The 24,381-nt window shown below is 40.5% G+C and overlaps 1 protein-coding gene across 1 annotated transcript in view; it reads left to right on the plus strand.

Annotated features, from left to right (window-relative positions):
* LOC110127198 (ATP-binding cassette sub-family C member 4-like) overlaps positions 1 to 24,381 on the plus strand; it is a 173,325-nt gene that overhangs the window by 56,780 nt on the left and 92,164 nt on the right. The window contains 6 exon segments of the mRNA XM_070471119.1: positions 5,507 to 5,603; positions 8,552 to 8,752; positions 10,119 to 10,259; positions 11,050 to 11,087; positions 11,485 to 11,579; positions 13,697 to 13,843. Coding sequence (XP_070327220.1) covers positions 5,507 to 5,603; positions 8,552 to 8,752; positions 10,119 to 10,259; positions 11,050 to 11,087; positions 11,485 to 11,579; positions 13,697 to 13,843 — 719 coding nt within the window.

The raw sequence follows: 24,381 nt of genomic DNA on the forward strand, positions 1-24,381 counted from the left end.
ACATAGCATATCCTCCAGCTCTTCACCATCCCCTGCCCTGCCACCCCATTCAGGATGCATCTCCAGGTCCTCAAACAGAGCATAGGCTTCTTTGCTGTCAGCCCCCCTCAGTCTTTCCAGCTCATCCCCACACCCACTTGGTATCCAGCTGTGCTGGCTTTGTGGGGGGTCCTTTCTCACCCCTGTCTGTCTGTACCTACTGATCTGTCTGTCCCAGAGCCAGGGAGCAGTGTGCAGGGCACATGGGAAGGTGGAAGACGGGCCCTGCCTTTCCCTCCTGTTCCTCCGGCAGGAGCCTGTGTCCCTTGTTTTCCCGCACCCCTCAGTGGGTGCACTTGACCTTTTGTGAGCACCCCCAAACCCCTCTCTTGTGATGTAGGAAGCGGATGTTTGCTATGACCAGTGTGTTCTCTTGGCAAAACTGTTAGCCTTTTTTCCCTGCTTTATTTTGTACTCCAAGACCAAACTTGCCCATTATTCCAGGTATCTCTTGACTTCCTACTTTTGCCTTCCAGTCCCCTATAATGAAAAGGACATCTTTTTGTGTGTGTGTTAGCTCTAGAAGGTCTTGTAGGTCTTCATAGAACAGTTCAACTTCAGCTTCTTCAGAATTACTGGTTGGGGCCTAGACTTGGATTACTGTGATATTGAATGGTTTGCCTTGGAAATGAACCGAGATCATTCTGTCATTTTTGAGATTGTACCCAAGTACTGCATTTCACACTGTTTAGTTGACTATGAGGGCTACTCCATTTCTTCTAAGGGATCCTTGCCCACAGTAGTAGATATAATGAACATCTGAGTTAAATTCACCCATTCCAGTCCGTTTTAATTCACTGATTCCTAAAATGTTAATGTTCACTCTTGCCATCTCCTGTTTGACCACTGTCATTTTGCCTTGATTCATGGACCTAACATACCAGATTTCTATGAAATATTGTTCTTTACAGCATGGACATCACCAGATGGTCAATACTGAAATCAGATTGATTATATTCTTTGCAGCCAAAGATGGAGAAGCTCTATACACTCAGCAAAAACAAGACTGGGAGCTGACTGTGGCTCAGATCATGAACTCGTTATTGCAAACTTATATTGGAGAAAGTAGGGAAAACCATTAGACCATTCAAGTATTATCTAAATCAAATCCCTTACAATTATACAGGGGAAGTAACAAATTGTTTCAAGGGATTAGATCTGATAGACAGAGTACCTGAAGAACTATGGACTGAAGTTCGTAACATTGTACAGGAGGCAGTGATCAAGATCATCCCCAAGAAAAAGAAATGTAAAAAAGCAAAATGGTTGTCTGAGGAGGCCTTACAAATAGCTGAGGAAAGAAGAGAAATGAAAGGCAAAGGAGACTAAGAAAGATATACCCATCCAAATGCAGAGTTCCAAACAATAGCAAGGAGCAATAAGAAAGACTTCCTCAGTGATCAACGCAAAGAAATAGAGGAAAACAATAGAATAGGAAAGACTAGAGATCTCTTCAAGAAAATTAGAGATACCAAGGGAACATTTCATGCAAAGATGGGCACAATTAAGGACAGAAATGGTATGTACCTATGAAGAAACAGAAGATATTAAGAAGAGGGGGCAAGAATATGAGAAGAACTATACAAAAAAGATATTTATGATCCAGATAACCATGGTGGTGTGATCACTAACCTAGAGCAAGACATCCTAGAATGCAAAGTCAAGTAGGCCTTAGGAAGCATCACTATGAACAAAGCTAGTAGATGTGATGGAATTCCAGTTGAGGTATTTCAAATCCTAAAATCCTAAAATTTCAAATCCTAAAAAATGCTGTGAAAGTGCTGCACTCAATATGCCAGCAAATTTGGAAAACTCAGCAGTGGCCACAGGACTGGAAAAGGTCAGTTTTTAGTCCAATACCAAAGAAAGGCAATGTTAAAGAGTATTCAAACTACCAAACAATTGTACTCATCTCACATGCTAGCAAAGTAACGCTCAAAATTCTCCAAGCCAGGCTTCAACAGTACATGAACTTCCAGATGTTCAAACTGGATTTAGAAAAGGCAGAGGAACCAGAGATCAAATTGCCAAAATCCTTTGGATGATTGAAAGAGCAAGAAAGTTCCAGAAAAACATCTACTTCTGCCTTATTGACTACATCAAAATCTTTGACTGTGTGGATCACAATAAACTGTGGAAAATTCTTAGAGAGATGTGAATACCAGACCACCTTACTTGCCTCCTGAGAAATCTGTATGCAGTTTAAGAAGCAATAATTAGAACTGGACATGGAACAACAGAATGGTTCCATTATTTTGCAACAAAGGTCCATCTAGTCAAGGCTGTGGTTTTTCCAGTGGTCATGTATGCATGTGAGAGTTGGACTATAAAGAAAGCTGAGCGCTGAAGAATTGATACTTTTGAACTGTGGTGTTGGAGAAGACTCTTGAGAGTCTCTTGGACTGTAGGAGATCCAACCAGTCCATCCTAAAAGAAATCAGTCCTGAATAGTCATTGCAAGGACTGATGCTGAAGATGAAACTCCAATACTTTGGCTACCTTATGCAAAGAACTGACTCCCTGGAAAAGACCGTGATTCTGGGAAAGACTGAAGGCAGGAGGAGAAGGGGACGACGAGGATGAGATGTTTGGATGGCATCACTGACTTGATGGACATGAGCTTGAGTAAACTTTGGGTGTTGGTGATGGACAGGGAAGCCTGTCATGCTACAGTCCATGGGGTCCAAGGAGACGGATATGGCTGAGTGACTGACCTGAACTGGACTGATCGCCCTAAACTGTGAATGGTTAGGTGTCTCAGCCCAGCTGTTGTCAGGACCCCTGAACCTGCTGTGCCTTCTTCCAGGATGTTTCCCCAGATAATATCTGGGCTCCCATGTCTCCCCATCTAAAACAGTTTCACCCTCCCCCCTTACTTTTCCTTCAGAGCACATGTCACACCCTCATGGTGCATTTTCTATACTCGTTCAGTGTGTCGCTCTTGGTGCAAAAGATTGTCTGCTTTCTTGTCCTTCGGTATAGGTCAAATGAGTGGCACCTCAATAAACCTCTGCTGATAGAATGAATGAAGGTGGGACTCTGTCATATTTGTATCTATCATGGGATGTGTATGCTCTGAACACAGCCCTTATATAGAATTATATTGCATTGACCTAAAAGTTCATTTGGGTTTTTTTTTAATACAATGTTATGGAAAATCCTGTACAATCTTAGTGACCTACCCAATAAATAGGGTTAATACAGCCCTTACATAGGAATAACAGTTGAACAACTTGTTGCTGAAACAATCATTTTCATGCTATGACTCAGAAATCCTTACTTGAAAAACTTGGAAAACAAACTGTTTTCTTAGAGATTTGGATAAAAAGCATTATTTATTTATTTATTTATTTTTTCAGTTAAAAAGCATTATTTAGGAAACATTCAAAGCCATCAACTGATCCCGTCATTGTAATTATTTGTATCACCTCATCTATGATGGGATGTTAGGAAGAAAACATTTTAAAACTTTGGGTTGCTCCATCTTGGACATAGCAGCCCATCAGATTTGATTAACATCAACCTTCAGGGACTATTGGCAAGTAATTAGGAACTAAGGAGAAATAATTCCATTAAAAACTTTAGTACTAAGTGTGAGGAGTGGGTTACTCAGTCAAGAAACTTAGGCAAATTGAACTAAGACATGTCAAAGGGAAAAATGGGTCCTTTTGGATTTAATGAAGGGATGGTGTGTGTGTCTACATCCCCTGGGTCTTGCTTCTGACCACAGACCCAGTGTCCACAGTGTTCCCTTAGGACTGTTCTATCCTGAGTCCAAAACTTAGGACCTGTCATGGGTTAGGGAGGAGTAGAGAAGGGAGCTGGTGTTTACCGAATGGGTTGGTGGTTGATTTCTCAGAACATGTGGATGAGTTGTCATTGACGTTGTTCTGAGGTGAAGAAACAGGTTTAGTCACTCGTCTGATGTCTTCAGGCTTATGAGAGGAACTGAGCTGCAGTCTACTGCCTCCAGGCTCTCCATCTGACTCATTCATCAGGCTGCTCTGGTCCATGTTCCTGAAATTTCCTCTGTGAGGGGCTCCGGCACCCAGGGTACCTGCCTGGAGCCCTGCCTGTGGTCACCGGGACCATGGACCCAGCTACACCCTTCCCTGGAGGGTTGTGGACCCTGTGGGGTGAGACTTAGGCTGAGTCCCTGGGGGTCTGTATTTAAAATGTAGGAGCAGTTGGAGGAGTTACTGTGAAAATGCACTTAAGGTTGGAGGCTGAGGGGGGTTGTTGGGCTGCACCCAGCAGGCCTGCCAGACCTGTACCTGTCCAGCGTAGACTTAGGAAAGAGCCTGGAATCAGTGCAGAGATGGTTTAATGGTTAGGGCCAGCTCACACTTGTGAAGGAAATCCTAGAAGGACATCCACCAATTGAGGTCCATGTTGGAACAGGACATCGTGGCAGTCTTTGCTCCCAGGGGAAGCAGAGAGCAGGGTGGAGAGATTACTTGTTATAGGGGGAACTGATGTCAGGATGGGCCATCGGTTACTATGAAAACCAGCAGAGGGTCATGCCCCTTACTATCCCTTTTGATAAGGATTGTGGAGGGTTCTGATCTAAATCTGATAGAGTTATTAGCTGGGCTCTGGGGCAAGTACGTAGGAAGGTCAGTCACGTGAGTAGGTATAGGTGAAGCAGGCACTGGTGGAGCAGGGGATGTACAGAGAGCAAAAGAATAGCCATCTTAGGTGGCCTGATCACACAGGGTTCTTGGCTAAGAGAACTGGTGTGTCTTTTGAGCCATTGGATGATTCCCACTGTGATTTGGGCCATTTGGGTTCCATTCTTTCATTTTCATATTTGGAAGGTATTCAGTCCTAATGAAAGAAGACTTACTTCCTGGATGGGAAGAAATGTTGTAGAGACAGATGGAGGCCATGCTAGCATTCATTTTCTTTCTAATACTATTTGGGAGGAAATGTCTACAAAATGCACTCTGGCAGAAGTTACTAAGATTCTATAAACCCTTTGTTGTTTTTTTCCCTTGTTGTTAATATATACATCATAAATCATAAATAATCACCTAAGTACTGTCTAAGAAAAATCTACAGAGTTTGATATGATATAGATCCCTATTCTCCCATTCCCACATAGTGATAAAATAGTGTTTTAGTTCAGTCAGGTTTTGGAATCTCAGTATTGCTCAATTATTTTTCATTATGAAATATAAATTATTGTTACACTGAGTTTTTGGAAAAAAAATTTAGTAAGTGCTTCCTTCAGTGGAGTGTTTTTTAGATTTTTTTTAGCAGAGCTAGATTCAAGTTTGCTGCTGATAAATCTGAGGACCTAGTTGTCATCATTGACTTATAATAGTATTTAATTTGTATTATATGGCATTTAAGGTATAGACCTTTGCTGTGTTGTTTTAGTCTCATTATGTTTTCAAAATACATGTTTTAAGTTTGGAGCACCCCCATTAATTGTTTTCGTGTACTGTGCCTTTTATATTTGTAGGTGTATTCATCAGGCCTTGAAGGAGAAGATCACAATCTTAGTGACTCATCAGTGGCAGTTCCTGAAAGATGCAAGTCAGATTCTGATACTGAAAAATGTAAGTAGTTTCTAGAAGTCTGTGGAATTTCTAGCATTCTTGCATGCTGAAGATCAGACCTCCCTGCAGGTCACTCTCCTTGGATTAAAAATAAATGCCCTCTTCTTCCTCAATTTTACACTCCTTTCTGCTCAGAGCTGGTGTTCATGCCTTTGAAGATGAATCCAAAGACCTGTAGAAATGTCACTATTGCACTCCAAGCCACATAAACCCTAGTGTAGAAAAGTGCTACTGTAGAGTTACTGAATTATCACTGTTCTAGTGAAATTGTTAAGGATAATGATGTTGTTTTCTGTAGAACTTTCTTCCCCCTTTCCAAAACTTAAGTCAAAGAGTATTAATTGGAAATTAGAGATACTAAGACCTGTTTGTATCCAGGTGATTGTTATACATAGTTTGCCTAAAGAGCACCTTCCATTAACACCAGAAGTGAGGGTAGCCAAGCACCCAGGTGTCAGATGCCCATTCTGCTGGTGTGGCCAGTTGCTGGTCTCACTGACCTGGTCTCTATGTGCCTGATACGTGTGGGAGCCTGTGCAGCAGGAGGACAAGGCCCTGCCCTCACGGGGCTCCTGTTCTTATGGGGAGGATGTGACAGAGAGAGAGGTGGGCTGACATCCTGGCTGCCTCCCTGAGGAGCTGGTGCCTCGTGGGGTCTGAGTGACATGAAGGTGGGGGCCATGTAGTCATGGGAGGAGGGAATCTGAGGAAGGAACTGACTTGGCAGATTGAAGAAACAGCAGGAAGACCAGCATGTTTCAGGACAGTGAGCAGGGGAATGTGGAAGGAGCTTTTCCCTGGGCAGTAGGCAGTGGGACCGGAAGTGGGATGGAAGCCTTGGACAGTCCAGAGCAGAGGAGTGACGTGATCTGATATGAGAGTTAAGAGATTCCTCTGATGGTCACTGGAGGGGTGACAGCAGAAGCAGTTACAAGGCTTAGCAAAGATGAGAAGAGTGAAGTGTGGACTCAGGCTAGAGTATCAGTTTCCAGAGCTGCTGTAACAAAGCACTGCAAACTGGGTAACTTAAAACAACAGAAGTTTATCATCTCTGTGTTCTGGCAGCTACAAGTCCCCAGTCCAGGTGCTGGAAGGGCCGTGCTTTCCCTGAAGGCTCCAGGGGGCAATCCTTCCTTCCAGCCTCTGGTGTTCACCGGCCTTCCTTGGTGTTCCTTGGCTTCCAGCTGCAGCACTGTGGTCTCTGATGTCACGTGACCATTGTCCCCATGTCTGTCTGGGTCTCTTCTCTTCTCATAACAACATCAGTCTTATTGGATTTAAGGTCATTCTAGTCTAGTATGACCTCATCTTAATGTGATTACATCTTCAAAGACACTGAATGTAAATAAGGTTATGTTCACAGATGTCATGTTTAGGGCTTGAACATAACTTTTTTGGGGGCCACCATTTAACCCACAACTCCTGGCATGGTTGGCTGTGGGATGGAGATTAATGAGAATTTTTCAGACTTGTTGGTGGTTTAATACTTCACTTCTTGACTTGCCTGTCTCTGGGCCTCAGGGTCTCCATTGTTAACCTTTGTCTGTTACAGTCCCTTGGTCAGATCCCTCATTTATCAAATGAATTTCTGTGCTAAGAAAGATGATTAAAATGCAGAACCTCTACCTATCTAGAGGTAGTTCCATGTGTTGACTCTTAACCACTCTTTTAGCAGTGGGGAGCTCAGGATTTTCATATTTTGATAGCAGTTAATTTCATGTTTTGGAAGAGGGTAACACTAGTGTGCAAAACCCCAACATTGACAGTATATGAGCACAGGATCAGTGGGAGACAGAATAGCCTATTTAGCCCATCACTCAATATTTTAAGTTCCTCTGCTGCTGCTTTTAAGGACCCACCATCAAGTTTAGTGCTATCAGAACAACTATGAGCACCCCTGGGTGAGTTAGGGTGCATCCTTATTGTTGGTCTGGTCCCTCTCTCACAGCAGAGAGGGGATGGCTGAATGAATGAGCTGAGTATTATTTCATGAGATCAGTAAATAGTGAAGACATTTGCACATTATTTTATAAGACTTTGTAAGGGAGGGAAGCTGCAATGATGTGTCACACATGTTCGAAGAGCATGATTAGGTTGACTGTAGCTTAAGCAGTTGTCTGATTTGGGGAAACTTGGTTGACTCCTTGTGAGTGGTTGTTCTTATCTTTTTGTTTGTTTGTTTGTTTTTATTTTCTCAGATCTGAGAGCATTGATTCTTAGGTTTTGATTTGCTGGCATGGGCTGTCAAGGCTTTAAAGCCTCCCCAGTCTCATGGCCTCCTTGTTTAACTACTTCAACAGGTGGAATATTGAATTTTCAGTTGGGATTTCCTGCATTTGTAGGGTAGTGGTAAAAACCGTGAAGACAAAGCTAACAGGTTCTCTGTCCAGGGCTGTTCCTACATGTCTTATGTTCCTACATATCCCAGCCAGGCACATGATACTGTGATAATGGTCAGTGAAGATTTGATGAGAGACTGTTACCTATGGAGATGTGCTTGTGGCCACTTCTGTGTCAGCCTTAAGGTCCTTTCCTGGAATATCTTCCCCAATTAGCTGATGCTTTTAAAAAAAATCCTGCTTTTTACCTGATGCTTCTCTCAATTTCCATGTTATCTAAAAATACTATACTGATACTTCCACCATCATCTGTACTTTTAGTTTCCCTGAACCCCCAAGGTGTTATTCAATGACCTTCATATTTAACACATAATCACACATTTTTTTTTTCACATCCCCCAACACCTAGCAGAGAGTTTGGCAGAGAACAGAATGCTCAGTTCTGTGTCAGGTTGAACTGAAATAGATTTGTCCATCAGAGTTCCAGATCTAAGAATCATTTTCATAGGAAAATCATAACTTAAGACTAGTTAACTTTTCTTGATTTGTATGTAGATTAGATTAATACTATCAAATGCAAATACATTTCTCTCAAATTCTTTATTTTAGGGAAAAATTATCCAAAAGGGGACTTTGGTTGAATTTCCAAAACTTGGACTAGATTTTGAAGATATTCTTTTAAAGAAGAAGAATGAGGAGGGTGAACCTTCTCCAGGTCCAGGAGCTCCTAGTCTGAACTCTGAGTCTTCAGTTCAGTTTCAACAGTCTCCCAGACCCTCCTTGAAAGATGCAGCTCCTGAGGACCAAGATGTGAGTTTCTCATCCTGCAATGTGCTGGGTCTGTCTGCTTTTTGTGGCCTCATAGACCTTCAGTCTGCTCCACTCACAAGATCTTTGTCCCAAAGTAGACCCTAAGTTTCCAAAGCCTTGTTGCATGGAACTGGTAGAATTAAAAGAGCATGGCGGGAGCAGGCCTGCTTCAGATTCCCCTTTAGCTGTAGAAAGGAGAATCTTATGAAGACCAGGAGTGGGTGCACTGCTATAAATTCCCAGGCATATGTATTTCACACTGGTATGAGAACTCCTCAATTTCTCATAGTTATATCCTATTTGCTCTGGTGTCCTCCAGCTTCCCTTATGCATCCAAGAGGCTTAATATGAAGATCCCCTTAGACTGAGTCCTGCTGTGACCACATTAAATCAGCTACTTTTCCTGTATGTTGGAATGTTCTGGCACTGAAGGTGACTGATGGCAGTATTTTCCCCCATTGTTAGATGGTCTGTGATAGGCCAGAGGTAGCCTCTGCAAAGGACCTGAGACACAGTAGACACTTTGGAGTTAGTTCCCATCTTCCTTTCTTACTGTTTAACACCAAGAACCACATCTTATCCACCTTGAATCCCCAGTGGCCAGGATAGAGTTAAGGACATCCTTGGTTCCTATGACTCTATAGTACATCCTAAGTCCTTCAGACGGAAATACATAAACGCAATAGATCTTCCTTAAAAATATACACAGGTATTCCTCAGTTTTCAAATCCTCACTATTCAAACTCACGAGCCTGGATGATTCTTATAAGTGTTCAAACCACTCCCTCACATTCTATACTCAGGAATTACTCTCTTAAATTCAAGAAACAAATAAATTTGGATTATATGCTGTCTGCTTGCTATCCAAACACTCATTGCTCCAACTCACTCTGTGAACTCAGTTTACTGTTATGGCTAGGATTTTGAGCCCTAACTGCATTTTATGTTTCCATCATTGAGTGACACAAGTCATCCAGAGGGTTACATTAGCTCCATATCATTTTGTGCATTATTTTAGAGCAAGCTTCTGCATTCATACTTGAATCAGGTGGGTTGTATGTGTGCTGAGACTCATGATCGACTTTAAGCAAAGCCATCTAAAAGTGAATAACCTCGTGCAAATGGTGTTTCCTTATTTTTTAATAGATTCCTTGGAGTGGGATGGCTGTGTCTAAGAGAAAATGCATATGTGGTTTGGTTGGATAGTTCCACACCCTTCTCTGTAGGATATGAACTATCTTGCACTCCTACCATCATATTAGATGTGTCTGTTTCTCCACAGCTTTGCACTGGAGGACATTGTTAAATTTTTGAAAATTTGGGGTTTGTTATTTAAAGTTTGGCCTCTACCATTTTTCCTTCCCAGGCTGAGAATATACAGGTTACATTACCGCTGGAGGGCCGTTTGGTAGGAAAAGTTGGTTTTAAGACCTACATGAATTACTTCACAGCTGGTGCTCATTGGTTTATCATCATTTTCCTTATTCTAGTAAATGTTGCAGATCAGGTAAGTAGAACATTTATTTTGATTTGTGCCCTCAGCTTGATATTTATCTACAATTTATACTGTATTTATTTTATAATCTTTTAATATGTGTATTAAGAGATTTATCTCAAAGAACTTGCCCCTGAACTTGTGGGATCTAGCTGGGTGAATCTGAAATCAGAAAGGTAGCCCTGTAGCCTGGAAACTTGAGCAGGAGCTGACCCTGATGTCTTGAGGCAGAATTTCTTCCTCCTTCAGGAAGCCTCAGGTTTTGCTCTTAAGGCCTTCATCTGACTGTACGAGGCCCCACTGAGGGTGATCTCCTCTACTTCAGTTCTGAGGATGGATGTGAACCACATCCACAAAATTCCTTCACATCAACATCTAGATGAGTGTTTGGTTGAATCACTGAAGACTGGCCTGGCCAAGCTGACATAGAAAACCTGATCATCACAGTATCTGTCAAACTTTTTCCTTAAAAAATCTCAATATTTGCACTATTACTGTTATATTTTTCAGTTCACTTGGATTTGCATTGAAATGCATTATCTGTGGGGAGCATAATAAGTGAGGCTTATTGGTGTCACGTGTACATGATAGATTCTAGGGAAAAGACAATATGTTTAAAACATATTAAAATGTAACATGCTCTCCCCTGACCTGTGGTTATCTGGGATGTGGGGCTTGGTGCAGACCTGAGCTGAAAGGGCCATCTGCATGTTCTGGAGCCTCTCCATCCCCCATCCCAGTTAGCCCAGGTGTGAGGGCTCAGTAATGTCAGTGTGTGAGTGACTGTTGTTTTCTGCTCCAGGTCGCCTATGTCCTGCAGGATTGGTGGCTTGCAGACTGGTGAGTGATTCCTGATCTGACCCAAAGTGCTCTGAGATCTTCATGAACCCCACTTTCCCACAGAGTCTGGGGGAGAGATGGGGCTAGTTCAGTCTCCTCTTCTGACCCTCATGTAGTTTCCCTGAAGAAAAAGTAAAGTTCCTGCTGGTGGCATGTGACCTTCCCATGGTCTCTCCCCATGTCTGATCCTCAGCAACTTCCTCATAGATGATTTTAAGAACTGAAAGTCAAAATGAAAGTTGAATTTTTATAAGGTAGACAGACACAGGGCCCTGTAATTGCAGAATCATTTTCTAGCACAAAGCACATCTCCTAAATCAAGATTAATTTTTTTCTGTTTTCATTATTTATCTAAATTCTATCTATCACATGATATTTTTTCTTCATTGTTCCATAGGGCAAATGGACAGAGTAGCCTATATGCCATAACATATGGAAAAGGAAAAGTAATTGTGCTGCCTGATCCTGTCTGGTACCTTAGAGTTTATTCAGGTAAAGCTGAGTCATCTGGTCTATTATATGAGAGTTTGAGGTGCTTACAATGAGCCTGTGTGAGCAACTAGGGCTTCCAGCAGTAATTCAGTAGTTTCTCAACAAATTAATAAAAGACTGAGTCACATTTTCTCTGTGAATTAATTAAAATGATTATTTTTAAAATCTACTAGAACAAAGAGATTGAATGAAGACTCTCAATTTGCTCTGTACTGGATTTTGGAAGTTAAACCAGGATCGCACATTCAGAAAATCAACCACTGGAAATATGTGGCTATTGTCTATTCTAATAGGCTGCTTTAGCTAAATCTTATGTCATTACATGGGTGAGCAAGGAGGTTAGAAACAGATTCCCACCCTGTGGTTCAGATTGTTCCAATTCTGTCTGAATAAACTCTGGCTTTTATGGAACTTGGATGAAATCCTCTGGCAGCAAGTGTCCCCAGGTAAAAGTGTATTCTGTTGCAGGTGTGCAAACTCCCCTTCACCACACTGCTCATCTCTCGAGCTTCATTACTTGAGAGAGATGTTAAGCAGGGAAAAATGCAGTGTCTAGGAATTAGGATTCCTTCTCTTTCTTACCTTGAGATCACGGTGTTATTGTGTCTGCGACTGTGTGATTAATTTGCATCTGACTTGCCAGACTGATATTAATACAGCTCTGTGCTTTCACAGATGTATTTAGAAATATGTAGCATTCTATACTTCTTAAAGGAAACTCTCATCTAAAATATTAAACATCACCACAGGAAACCTCACACAAGCTTTCTGCAAAGGAAGAATGCATTATCTTCTTAAGAACCCACTCACTGAAATTTGGTGTTTATTACACTGATCACTTGCTAAGAAACATAAATCCATTCATTGTTTACCTTTCGATTGGTGGACTATGGGGAGAAGGACTTAAAGGAAGAAGGAAAGGATTCTGTTACACATTTATATAGGATGGTGGGGTAAGGCAAATGTCTGTTGATGGAATTCAGGAATTCGAGAAGACTTCAGAGTTGAAATAACAATGATGTGTCAGCTGAAGGTATTTGGTGGAATATTTATTACAGAAGTTTTTTCCACCCTATTTAGCATTGTGAGTGCAGGAGATGTTAGGAGGGCTATCTTAATTTTTATATGCATAGTAGGTACTCATTGATGTCATTAATAAACACGAATGTAAGTGATTATATTTATTTCCAAAAGTTTCAGGTTTCTGTATAATATTTAGTGAGAGATTAGTTGCTCATTTATATTAATTATCATGTGTTAAAATATGATTTGTATTTTCTTGCAATTATTTAAGGATTTTTCTGATTGCAACTTAATATGGTAATATTTTCATACTCTTTACAGCTACTTGAACATGAAAGCTGCTACTTTACATAGAAGTAAACTTTGCTATAAAGTTACCGTTTACAAGAAAATGATAAATCATTTATCCCATTTCCTGTTATATGCTGGTATTGAAGCATTCCTCAAATTTAGGCTATGTTGTAAATTTAGACATGCTGTAGATACAGAGATTTGAAATATGAGAAAGGCAAATCAACTACTTTTTATAATTTTCTTTCTTCGAAGTTTTTTTTACTAGAACTTGTAACTGAATTAAGAAAGCCTGAAATTATAGTTTATACTTGTTTTTTTCCCATATGATTTTTACTTAATGAGAGGAACATAATGATTGTTATATTCTTCTTTATAAATGTATCTTGTGAATTATTAAACTCATATAGAATCCAATATTTATATAAATTTATTCTATATTCTGGGCTTCCCTGGTAGCTCAGATGGTATAGAATCTGCATGCAATTCAGGAGACTCAGGTTTGATCCCTGTGTTGGGAAGATCCCCTGGAGAAAGGAATGGCTACCCACTCCAGTGTTCTTGCCAGGAGAATTCCATGGACAGAGGAGCCTGATGGGCTACAGTCCATGGGTTCAGAGGTCGGACGTGACTGAGTGACTAACACTTTCACTTTTTTTCATTCTACATTCTATATATGAATTTATATATAAACTATATTTATAGAATGAAATGCATAATATCTTTATAAACTGTCTGACATGCTTTAGCATTTTGAAGAAAAGGCAGAGATCTTTGTGCTGAATTATTTATCTTTATTTCAGTTCTAACTGCAGGTACTGTCCTTCTCAGCATCACAAGATCTCTGTTGATATTCTACGTTCTTGTTAATTCTTCACAAATTTTTCACAACAAAATGTTGGAGTCCATTTTGAGAGTTCCAGTATTGTTCTTTGATAGAAATCCAGTAGGTAAGTCAGACACCAGGTTTGTCAGTAAATATGTTTTGTTATCCTACTTAATGCCTGATTATGTTTAATATTCAGCAATAGGTGAGATGCTTGGAAGAAAATCACTGCATGTTGACCTATTTTCTACAAAACCTTTACTTTTCTTCCCTTGGGCTTCCCTCATGGCTTAGCTGGTAAAGAATCTGCCTGTAGTGCAGGAGACCTGGTTTCGATCCCTGGGTTGGGAAGATCTCCTGGAGAAGGGAAAGGCTACCCACTCCAGCACTCTGGCCTGGAGAATTCTATGGACTGTATGGTCCATGGGGTCACAAAGAGTCAGACATGACTGAGTGATGCTCACTTAAATCTTCTAGGTTCCTAATCTTAGAGCAGCCGGCATATTAGTATTTATCCTGCTTTCCCCTCCTGTGTCTCTTAGCAGGACTTCATTCCTTCATTAAAGTTGGAGCCCAAGTAAGCACTGCAAAGATAAGCCTAATTTTCCCAAAAGGCTTAGAAGCCAGCAATTATTTACATTTTAGTGGTAGATTACATTGAACTCTTTCTTAGAGTTTATTTTCAAGAGTAGAATTTGTAATAGATTATTTATGGTGAGCTTTGTTTCTGGTGTGTGATAACATGAAGAGAAAACCACATATACTGATCCTTTGAAAGTTGCAGTTCATAGAATTAGACATCCAGGCTTCCAAGTTCTGTTGTCTTTCAATCAAAGAAATAAAACTGTCGAACACAGTATGGTACTGGCACAAAGACAGAAATATAGATCAATGGAGCAGAATAGAAAGCCCAGAGATAAATCCACGAACCTAGGGACACCTTATCTTCGACAAAGGAGGCAAAGATATACAATGGAAAAAAGACAACCTCTTTAACAAGTGGTGCTGGGAAAACTGGTCAACCACTTGTAAAAGAATGAAACTAGAACACTTTCTAACACCATACACAAAAATAAACTCAAAATGGATTAAAGACCTAATTTTAAGACCAGAAACGATAAAACTCCTAGAGGAGAACATAGGCAAAACACTCTCCGACATAAATCACAGCAGGATCCTCTATGACCCACCTCCCAGAATATTGGAAATAAAAGCAAAAATAAACAAATGGGACCTAATTAAACTTAAAAGCTTTTGCACAACAAAGGAAACTATAAGCAAGGTGAAAAGACAGCTCTCAGAATGGGAGAAAATAATAGCAAACGAAGCAACAAAGGATTAATCTCAAAAATATACAAGCAACTCCTGCAGCTCAATTCCAGAAAAATAAATGACCCAATCAAAAAATGGGCCAAAGATCTAAACAGACATTTCTCCAAAGAAGACATACAGATGGCTAACAAACACATGAAAAGATGCTCAACATCACTCATTATCAGAAAAATGCAAATCAAAACCACAATGAGGTACCATTACACGCCAGTCAGGATGGCTGCTATCCAAAAGTCTACAAGCAATAAATGCTGGAGAGGGTGTAGAGAAAAGGGAACCCTCTTACACTGTTGATGGAAATGCAAACTAGTACAGCCACTATGGAGAACAGTGTAGAGATTCTTTAAAAAACTGGAAATAGGATTGCCATATGACCCAGCAATCCCACTGCTGAACATACACACTGCAGAATCCAGAATTGAAAGAGACACATGTACTCCGATGTTCACCGAAGCACAGTCTATAATAGCCAGGACATGGAAGCAACCTAGATGTCCACCAGTAGATGAATGGATAAGAAAGAAGTGGTACATATACACAATGGAATAGTACTCAGCTATTAAGAAGAATGCATTTGAATCAGTTCTAATGAGGTGGATGAAACTGGAGCCTATTGTACAGAGTGAGGTAAGTCAGAAAGAAAAACACCAATACAGTATACTAACACAAAAATATGGAATTAAGAAAGATGGTAATGATGACCCTATATGCAGGACAGCAAAAGAGACACAGATGTAAAGAACAGACTTTTGGACTCTGTGGGAGAAGATGAGAGTGGGATGATTTGAGAGAATAGCCTTGAAACATGTATATTACCATATGTGAAACAGATCACCAGTCCAGGTTCGATGCATGAGACAGGGTGCTCAGGACTGGTGCACTGAGATGACCCAGAGGGATGGGATGGGGAGGGAGGTGGGAGGGGGGTTCAAGATGGGGGACACGTGTACACCCATGGCCGATTCATGTCAATGTATGGCAAAAATCACTACAATATTGTAAAGTAATTAGCCTCCAACTAATAAAAATAAATGGGGAAAAAAAAAACTGTCAAACACCTAATACATTTTCCTGGGCATTAGCATTGAAGACACATTGTGGCACTTATGTGGGTTAAATATTTAATACCTGATAGTTTTAGCATATAAATTACAGACTCTTAGCAGCAGCAGTCATTTAAGAGGGGCTTCCCTGGTGGCTCAGAGGTAAAGAATCTGCCTGCAATGCAGGAGATGCAGGGGATGTGGGTTCAATCTCTGGGTCGGAAAAATCCCCTGGAGAAGGATATGACAACTCACTCCACTATTCTTGCCTGGAGAATCCCATGGACAGAGTAGCCCGGTGGGATATACGTAGTCCATGGTGTCGCAAAAAGTCAGACATGACTGAAGTGACTTAGCATGCATACAGACATTTAAAAACTATTATTGGACAAGAAGTTGGGATGTAGCTGGAGATGTTGGATGTTCCAGTTCTGCTGGGACACAACTTTGGAAGAGCTGTGCCAGCAACTTCATTACTCTTCTCCTCAGATTCTAACAGGTAAGAAGAGGGGGGCCTTTTCAATCAGCAAGCATTTATTGGTTGTCCACCGGTTGTCAGTTTTGGTTCCAACATTGGGCAAAATGGTCCTGTCTTTCAAGGCATTTGCAAGCTTAAATAATTGTCAAGAGTGGATTGCTTGTTCAAAAAAATTTTGTCATTATATTTTTATTCTGTACCACAAGATTCAGATTCAGATTTTAATACAACTGTCAATTGGAGACCTTGATTCACAGATACACAGCAACTCACACACCTACATGCATAACTATATCTTTTTCATAATCAATTATGTAAGGGTTGCCCTTGATTTCAGAAAATTTCCAAAAACTGTTTTCCTGGAATTTTAAAACAGATTGTTTTTGAAATAAAATCATAACAGTGGGAGTGAGAGGAATATATGGAATAAAGTGAGTAATTATTTATTTAAGATCATTATCTCTAAGCTTATAGCAAACTCATGCTGATTTGTAAGCAGATTACTGACGATAATGAAATGTACTCCTGACCCATCAGGGACTGTCTGTGTGCTAGAGCTCATCTCTGAAACTGTTAGGGAAAGAAAAGGGAAGCCAGTACTTCCAGTCTTGCCTTCTATAAACATCTACACACACTTCTCTGGTCTTTTTAGAAGTGTGTGTTACAAATGCTTTGAAGGGCTCCCCAGGGGACTTAGTGGTAAAGAATCTGCCTGCCAAGTCAGAAGAGGTGGGTTCGATCCCTGGGTCAGAAAAATCTCCTGGAGAAGAAAATGACAACCCACTCCAGTATTCTTGACTGGGAAATCCCATGGACAGAGGAGCCTACAGGCTGCAGTCCATGAGGTTGTAAAGAATTAGACATGACTTAGTCACTAAACAACAACATCAAATGCTTTGACAGTAGGTCAAACCAAAATCACAGAAAACCAGCCACAATGATCACATGGATCACAGCCTTGTATAACTCAATGAAGCTGTGAGCCATGCTGTGCAAGGCACCCAAGACAGACAGGTCATGGTGGAGAGTTCTGACAAAATGTGGTCTGCTGGAGAGGGAAATGGCAAACCACTTTAATATTCTTGCCTTGAGAACTCCATGAACAGTATGAAAAGGCAGAAAAATATGACACCAGAAGATGAACCCCCCCAGGTCAGTAGTTGGTCATTATGCTACTTGAGAAGAGTAGAGAAATATCTCCAGAGGGACTAAAGAGGCTGGGCCAAAGCAGAAACATCACCGACTTGTGGGTGTGTCTGGTGGTGAAGGTAAAGTCTGATGCTATAAAGAACAATACAGTATAGGAACCTGCAGGGATCAAGGCAAATTGGATGTGGTCAGGCAAGAGATGGCAAGTGTGAATATCAATATCTTATGAATCAATGAACTAAAATGGACAGAAATGGGTGATGACTGTTAATTCAGATGATCATTATATCTACTACCGTGGGTGAGAATCCATTAGAAGAAATGGAGTAGACCCCATAGTCAACAAAAGAGTCCAAAATGCAGTTACCTGGGTACAATCTCAAAAATGACAGAATGATCTCTGTTCATTTTCAAGGTGAACCATTCAACATCATAGTAATCCAAGTCTATGCCCCAACCATTAATGCTGAAGAAACTGAAGTCAAATGGTTCTATGAAGACCTACAAGACTTGTTAGAACTAACACCAAAAAAAGATGTCCTTTTCATCATTGGGGGTTGTAATGCAAAAGTAGGAACTCAAGAGATATCTGGAGTAACAGACAAGTTTGACTTTGGAGTACAAAATGAATTAGGTCAAAGGCTAACAAAGTTTTGCCAAGAAAGCACAAGGTCATAGCAAATACCCTCTTACAACAACACAAGTGGTAACTCTACATTTTGACTGATAATACCAAAATCAGATTGATTATATTTTTTACAGCCAATGATGGAGAAACTCTATACAGTCAGCAAAAACAAGACCTGGTCTGACTGTGACTCAGATCATGAGCTCCTTATTGCAAAATTCAGACTCAAAGACAGTAGGTAAAACCACTAAGCCATTCAGTTATGATCTAAATCAAATTACTTATGATTATACAGTTGAAGTGATGAATAGATTCAAGGGATTAGACATGATAGAGTACCTGAAGAACTATGGCTGGAGATTTGTAGCATTGTTCAGGAAGCAGTGACCAAAACCATCTCCAAGAAAAATGAAATAAAAGAAGGCAAAATGATTGTCTGAGGAGGACTTAAAAATAGCTTAGGAAAGAAGAGAAGCAAAAAACAAAGGACAAAGGGAAAGATATACCCAGCTGCATGCCGAGTTCCAGAGACTAGCAAAGGAGAGATATGAAAGCCTTCTTAAGTGCACAATGCAAAGAAATAGATGAAAACCATAGAATGGGAAAGACTAAAGATCTCTTCAAGAGAACTAGAGCTACCAAGGGAACATTTCATTAAAAAAATGGGCACAATCAAAGACAGAAACAGCAAGGACCTAACAGAAGCAGAAGAGATAGGTGGCAAGAATACACTGAATGGGATGGGGAGGGAGGTGAGAGGGGGGGTCAGGATGGGGAACACATGTAAATCCATGGCTGATTCATATCAATGTATGGCAAAAACCACTACAATATTGTAAAGTAATTAGCCTCCAACTAATAAATGGAAAAAAAATAAAAAGAATACACTGAAGAATTGTACAAGAAAGGTCCTAATGGATATCCACGATGATATGTTCACTCAACTAGTGCCAGACATCCTGGATTGTGAAGTCAAGTGGGTCTTGGGAAGCATTATTATGAACAAAGCTAGTGGAGGTGATGGAATTCCAGCTGAGCTATTTCAAATCCTAGAAGACGATGTTAAAGTACTTCACTCAATGTACAAGCAAATTTGGAAAACTTAACAGTGGTCACAGGACTGGAAAAGGTCAGTTTTCATTCCAATCCCAAAGAAGGGCAATGCCAAAGCATCTTCAAACTGCCATACAACTGTGTTCATTTCACATGCTAGCAAGGTAATGCTCAAAATCTTTCAAGCTAATCTTATTTCTGAGAAATAAGACTAACAAACCACAAAACAAAATCCACAGCCTGTTTTTTCATTTGTCTTGCTTTGTATTTATTTTTTGTTTTCATCAGAGCTTAGCTTCATCCTTGAGCTCATTTTAATTTGGTTTCACAGGGATAGCTTAATTTTGCATATAAGCACTGAACATCTGGTTTATGTTTTGTTTAATTATGATGCCACTAAAGTTTAGTACAGAAGTGTAAAGAATTAATTAAAGAACGTGGAAACTTTCATAAAGCTAGTTCTATTTAAATGGAGCATTGGAGTTGTCCCAGGGACATGGATGCACTTCTTAGGAGTAGCAGTAACACTATTTTTTAGAAAATGTTTTAACGGGTCAAAATGGAGAGCGTCTATATGTTCGCCTTTTTCAAATAGCATGAAAAATGACACATTTCACAAGTAAAAGTTTAAGTTGACCTAAGGCAGCTTTAGATTATTAGGTCTTCAAATTTTATTCACAGGAAGTTTTTAGAGACATTTTGTGCTTTGTTCACTCCAGTTAATTCCAGGCAGTTCTTCGACATTTCTACCAGGTAGACATTCTGATACTTTAGAACTTCTCTTTTGGCAAAATATGGTTAAAGCAGCCTGGGACAAAAGTAAGATTCCTAGTTAGTTCTTATAAATTGTAGATTATATTTTTAAAGCTATCAAAGGCATAACAAATGCAGCAGAATAAATATACTGCTAATTAGCAGTATATACTAATACTAGGTAAAATAGTATTAGGTAAAATACTACCTAATTAGCATAAATAAAACATTTAAATGTCATAAATTACTGGTTGAGTTATAAAATGGCATTGAGGGAGATGGAAATGCATGGTTCTTGGGAGAGAGAGCTGAGTGAAGACAGAGAGCACTTAGTCATGAACAGTTGGCTTCCAGGTAGCTGTGTTAGGCAGGGAGCACATACCTTGTCCTGAGTCTTGGCATTCAGACTCAGTCATCTCTGAGAGGCCTGAAACTCTGAAATTCAGTAATTCTACCACCTTGCAGAACTTTCTTAGAAATAATTGGGTGAAAAAGAAAAGCAAAATACGTTAAAGAACTTCAGTTTTGTTCAGTTCAGTCGCTCAGTCGTGTCTGACTCTTTGCGACCCCATGAATCGCAGCACGCCAGGCCTCCCTGTCCATCACCAACTCCCAGAGTTTACCCAAACTCATGTCCATTGAGTCAGTGATGCCACCTAACCATCTCATCTTCTGTTGTCCCCTTCTCCTCCTGCCTTCAATCTTTCCCAACATCAGGGTCTTTTCAAATGAGTCAGCTCTTCGCATCAGGTGGCCAAAATATTGGAGTTTCAGCTTCAACATCAGTCCTTCCAATGAACACCCGGGACTGATCTCCTTTAGGATGGACTAGTTGGATCTCCCTGCAGTCCAAGGGACTCTCTGAAGTCTTCTCCAACACCACAGTTCAAAGTCATCAATTCTTCGGCACCCAGCTTTCCTTATAGTTCAGCCCTCACATCCATCCATACATGACACCTGGAAAAACCATAGCCTTGACAAGATGGACCTTTGTTGACAAAGTAATACCTCTGCTTTTTAATGTGCTGTTTAGGTTGTTCATAACTTTCCTTCCAAGGAATAAGCGTCTTTTAATTTCATGGCTACAGTCACCATCTGCAGTGAGTTTGGAGCCCCCAAAAATAAAGTCAGCCACTGTTTCCACTGTTTCCCCATCTATTTGCCATGAAGTGATGTGACCAGATGCCATGATCTTAGTTTTCTGAATGTTGAGCTTTAAGCCACCCTCTTTAGTCAAGAGGCTCTTTAGTTCCTCTTCACTTTCTGCCATAAGGGTGGTGTCATCTGCATATCTGAGGTTATTGATGTTTCTCCTGGCAATCTTTTTTTTTTCCATTTATTTTTATTAGTTGGAGGCTAATTACTTTACAATATTGTAGTGGTTTTGGCCATACATTGACATGAATCAGCCATGGATCTACATGTGTTCCCCATCCTGAACGCCCCTCCCACCCCATCCTATCCCTCTGGGTCATCCCAGTGCACCATCCCCGAGCACTTGTCTCATGCATCCAACCTGGACTGGCGATCTGTTTCATACTTGATAATATACATGTTTTGATGCTGTCCTCTCAGATCATCCCACCCTCACCTTCTCCCATAGAGTCCAAAAGTCTGTTCTATACATCTGTGTCTCTTTTTCTGTCTTGCATATAGCTTGATTCCTGTTTGTGCTTCCTCTAGCCCAGCATTTCTTAGGATGTACTCTGCATATAAGTTAAATAAGCAGAGTGACAATATACAGCCTTGACGTACTCCTTTTCCTATTTGGAACCAGTCTGTTGTTCCATGTCCAGTTCTAACTTCAGAGGATATTTATGATAGTAGTTTCCTACACCATCTAATATTTCAGAGATCTGCACAACAGAGGTTTCATCTGTTGGCAGTTATAATTCTCCCAGAAATATGAGATGGAAACTGCATTTTGCCTTGAAAGGCAGTTGAGGTGCACTGGGCCAGGAAAAATACCCTTCCTGGAGAAAGAGTTAATGCATTCCAGTGGCAGGAGGATTCCCGTGATAGGTGGTTTCCTGTTCCCTCAGAATCAGCAGCTCATATTTCCCATGTCTTTCTGTGGCCACCTCACTTCCTGTGGTTCATGGTTGAGGAACCCACAGAAATCATGTAACTGAGCCCTTGGGCATTTTCTTGCAGACATGCTCCATGGCTTTCCTCAGACCCACCATGTTTCAGAACCACTGTCTTAGAGATATTTCTGCCTGTTACTATTCACTGTCTATTCCTGACAGTGAGTGAGCCTTGAGCTAGACTCCTTTGTGACAGCCTGTATAACATATGCATAGGATTCGTGGGTAAAGAATAAGCCTGGTCTAGCTTTCCAAAAAAAATTTCCCCAATGCTTAGGAAAAGTAAAATATGAGTTACTCACTGTAACAAAGCGTTTAGGGTGGCTGTAACAGAGGGGTTTCCTGGGGCAGTTTGTGAGGTGTATCTACTCCTTAAAGGTCAGTTTCCTACCATATTTATCAATAGGTGATGCGATATTTGCCCTGAATCACAGTTCAGAGCAAGACCTGGGATCAGGAGTCTCTCAAGCCCTGAACTTTACTAGCCAATTATGTTTTTCTTAGACCATCTGTCCTAATTCATTCTTTTTTTTTCCATTTATTTTTATTAGTTGGAGGCTAATTACTTTACATCATTACAGTAGTTTTTGTCATACATTGAAATGAATTAGCCATGGATTTACATGTATTCCCCTAATTCATTCTTTTAGTCATTTTTTCACTTGCTAATCCATTTATTTGATCTTCAGTAAATTAAATAATTTAATTTAGAGGTGGAGTTATTTTAAATGTTTTATTATGGTTAGCCAAGAGAGATTTCCTGGAACTCTTCTAACTCTTAATATTTAAAGTATTCAGCCTTCAGTGGAGTAGGCATTAGCCAGTCAGAAGGGTTCAGGGTGTCAGTGGCTAGTAGCCATCACTGTTCATTCCAGCTTAACTCCAGCCCTGCCTATCATGCTATTAGTTCATCTTTATTGCTAGATATTTCCATCTAAGCTACCAGGGAAGCCCCAGATATTTAATAGAGCTTTCCAACATGTCTGGTAAAATATCTCTGTCTCCCAGATGTTTTGACATGAAACAGATCATCAGCCCAGGTTGGATGCATGAGACAAGTGCTCGGGCCTGGTGCACTGGGAAGACCCAGAGGGATCGGGTGGAGAGGGAGGTGGGAGGGGGGATCGGGATGGGGAACACATGTAAATCCATGGCTGATTCATATCAATGTATGACAAAAACCACTACAATAAAAATAAATAAATAAATGAATAAAATATTCGTTTTTTAGATTTGTGTAATGTTTTTGTAGAAGACTCCATCTGCAAAGTTTTTCCATCTTAAAAAAAATTGGAAAGACATTGGGTTTATGGTGTTTTATTGGTAAATGCCATTTGAACACCAACACCTGGTATTTTACATATTATTATAGATTATGTGTGAAATGTGGTCCATATTTACAAAAGGTGTATCATCTGGATGTGCACTCAAGTCAATTATTTGTTGCTGTTCAGTTGCTCAGTCATGTCTGACTCTTTGCGACCCATGGACTGCAGCAGGTCAGGCTTCTCCATCAGGCTTAACCATCTCCTGGAGTTTGCTCAAACTCACATTCTTTGAGTCAATGATGCCATCCAACCACCTCATCATATTTTACCCCCTTATCCTCCTGCCCTCAATCTTTGCAAGAATCAGGGTCTTTTCCAGTGAGTCAGCTGTTCCCATCAGGTGACCAAAGTAATGGAGCTTCAGCTTCACCGTCAATCCTTCCAATGAATATTCAGAGTTGATCTCCTTTGGGTTTGACTGGTTTGATCTCCTTACTGTCCAGGGGACTCTCAACTGTCTTCTCCAGCACCACAGTTCAAAAGCATCAATTCTTTGGTGCTCAGTCTTCTTTATGGTCAAACTCTCACATCCATATGTAAGTACTGGAGAAACCATAGCTTTAACTATACAGACCTTTTTAGGCAAAGTTACGTCTCTACTTTTTTTTTTTCATTTATTTTTATTAGTTGGAGGCTAATTACTTTACAATATTGTAGTGGTTTTTGTCATACATTGACTTGATTCAGCCATGGATTTACATGTATTCCCCATCCCGATCCCCCCTCCCACCTCCCTCTCCACCCGATCCCTCTGGGTCTTCCCAGTGCACCAGGCCCGAGCACTTGTCTCATGCATCCAACCTGAGCTGGT

The sequence above is a fragment of the Odocoileus virginianus genome, chromosome 8, assembly GCF_023699985.2.
Source record: "Odocoileus virginianus isolate 20LAN1187 ecotype Illinois chromosome 8, Ovbor_1.2, whole genome shotgun sequence".
NCBI classification, from domain to species: Eukaryota; Metazoa; Chordata; class Mammalia; order Artiodactyla; family Cervidae; genus Odocoileus; species Odocoileus virginianus.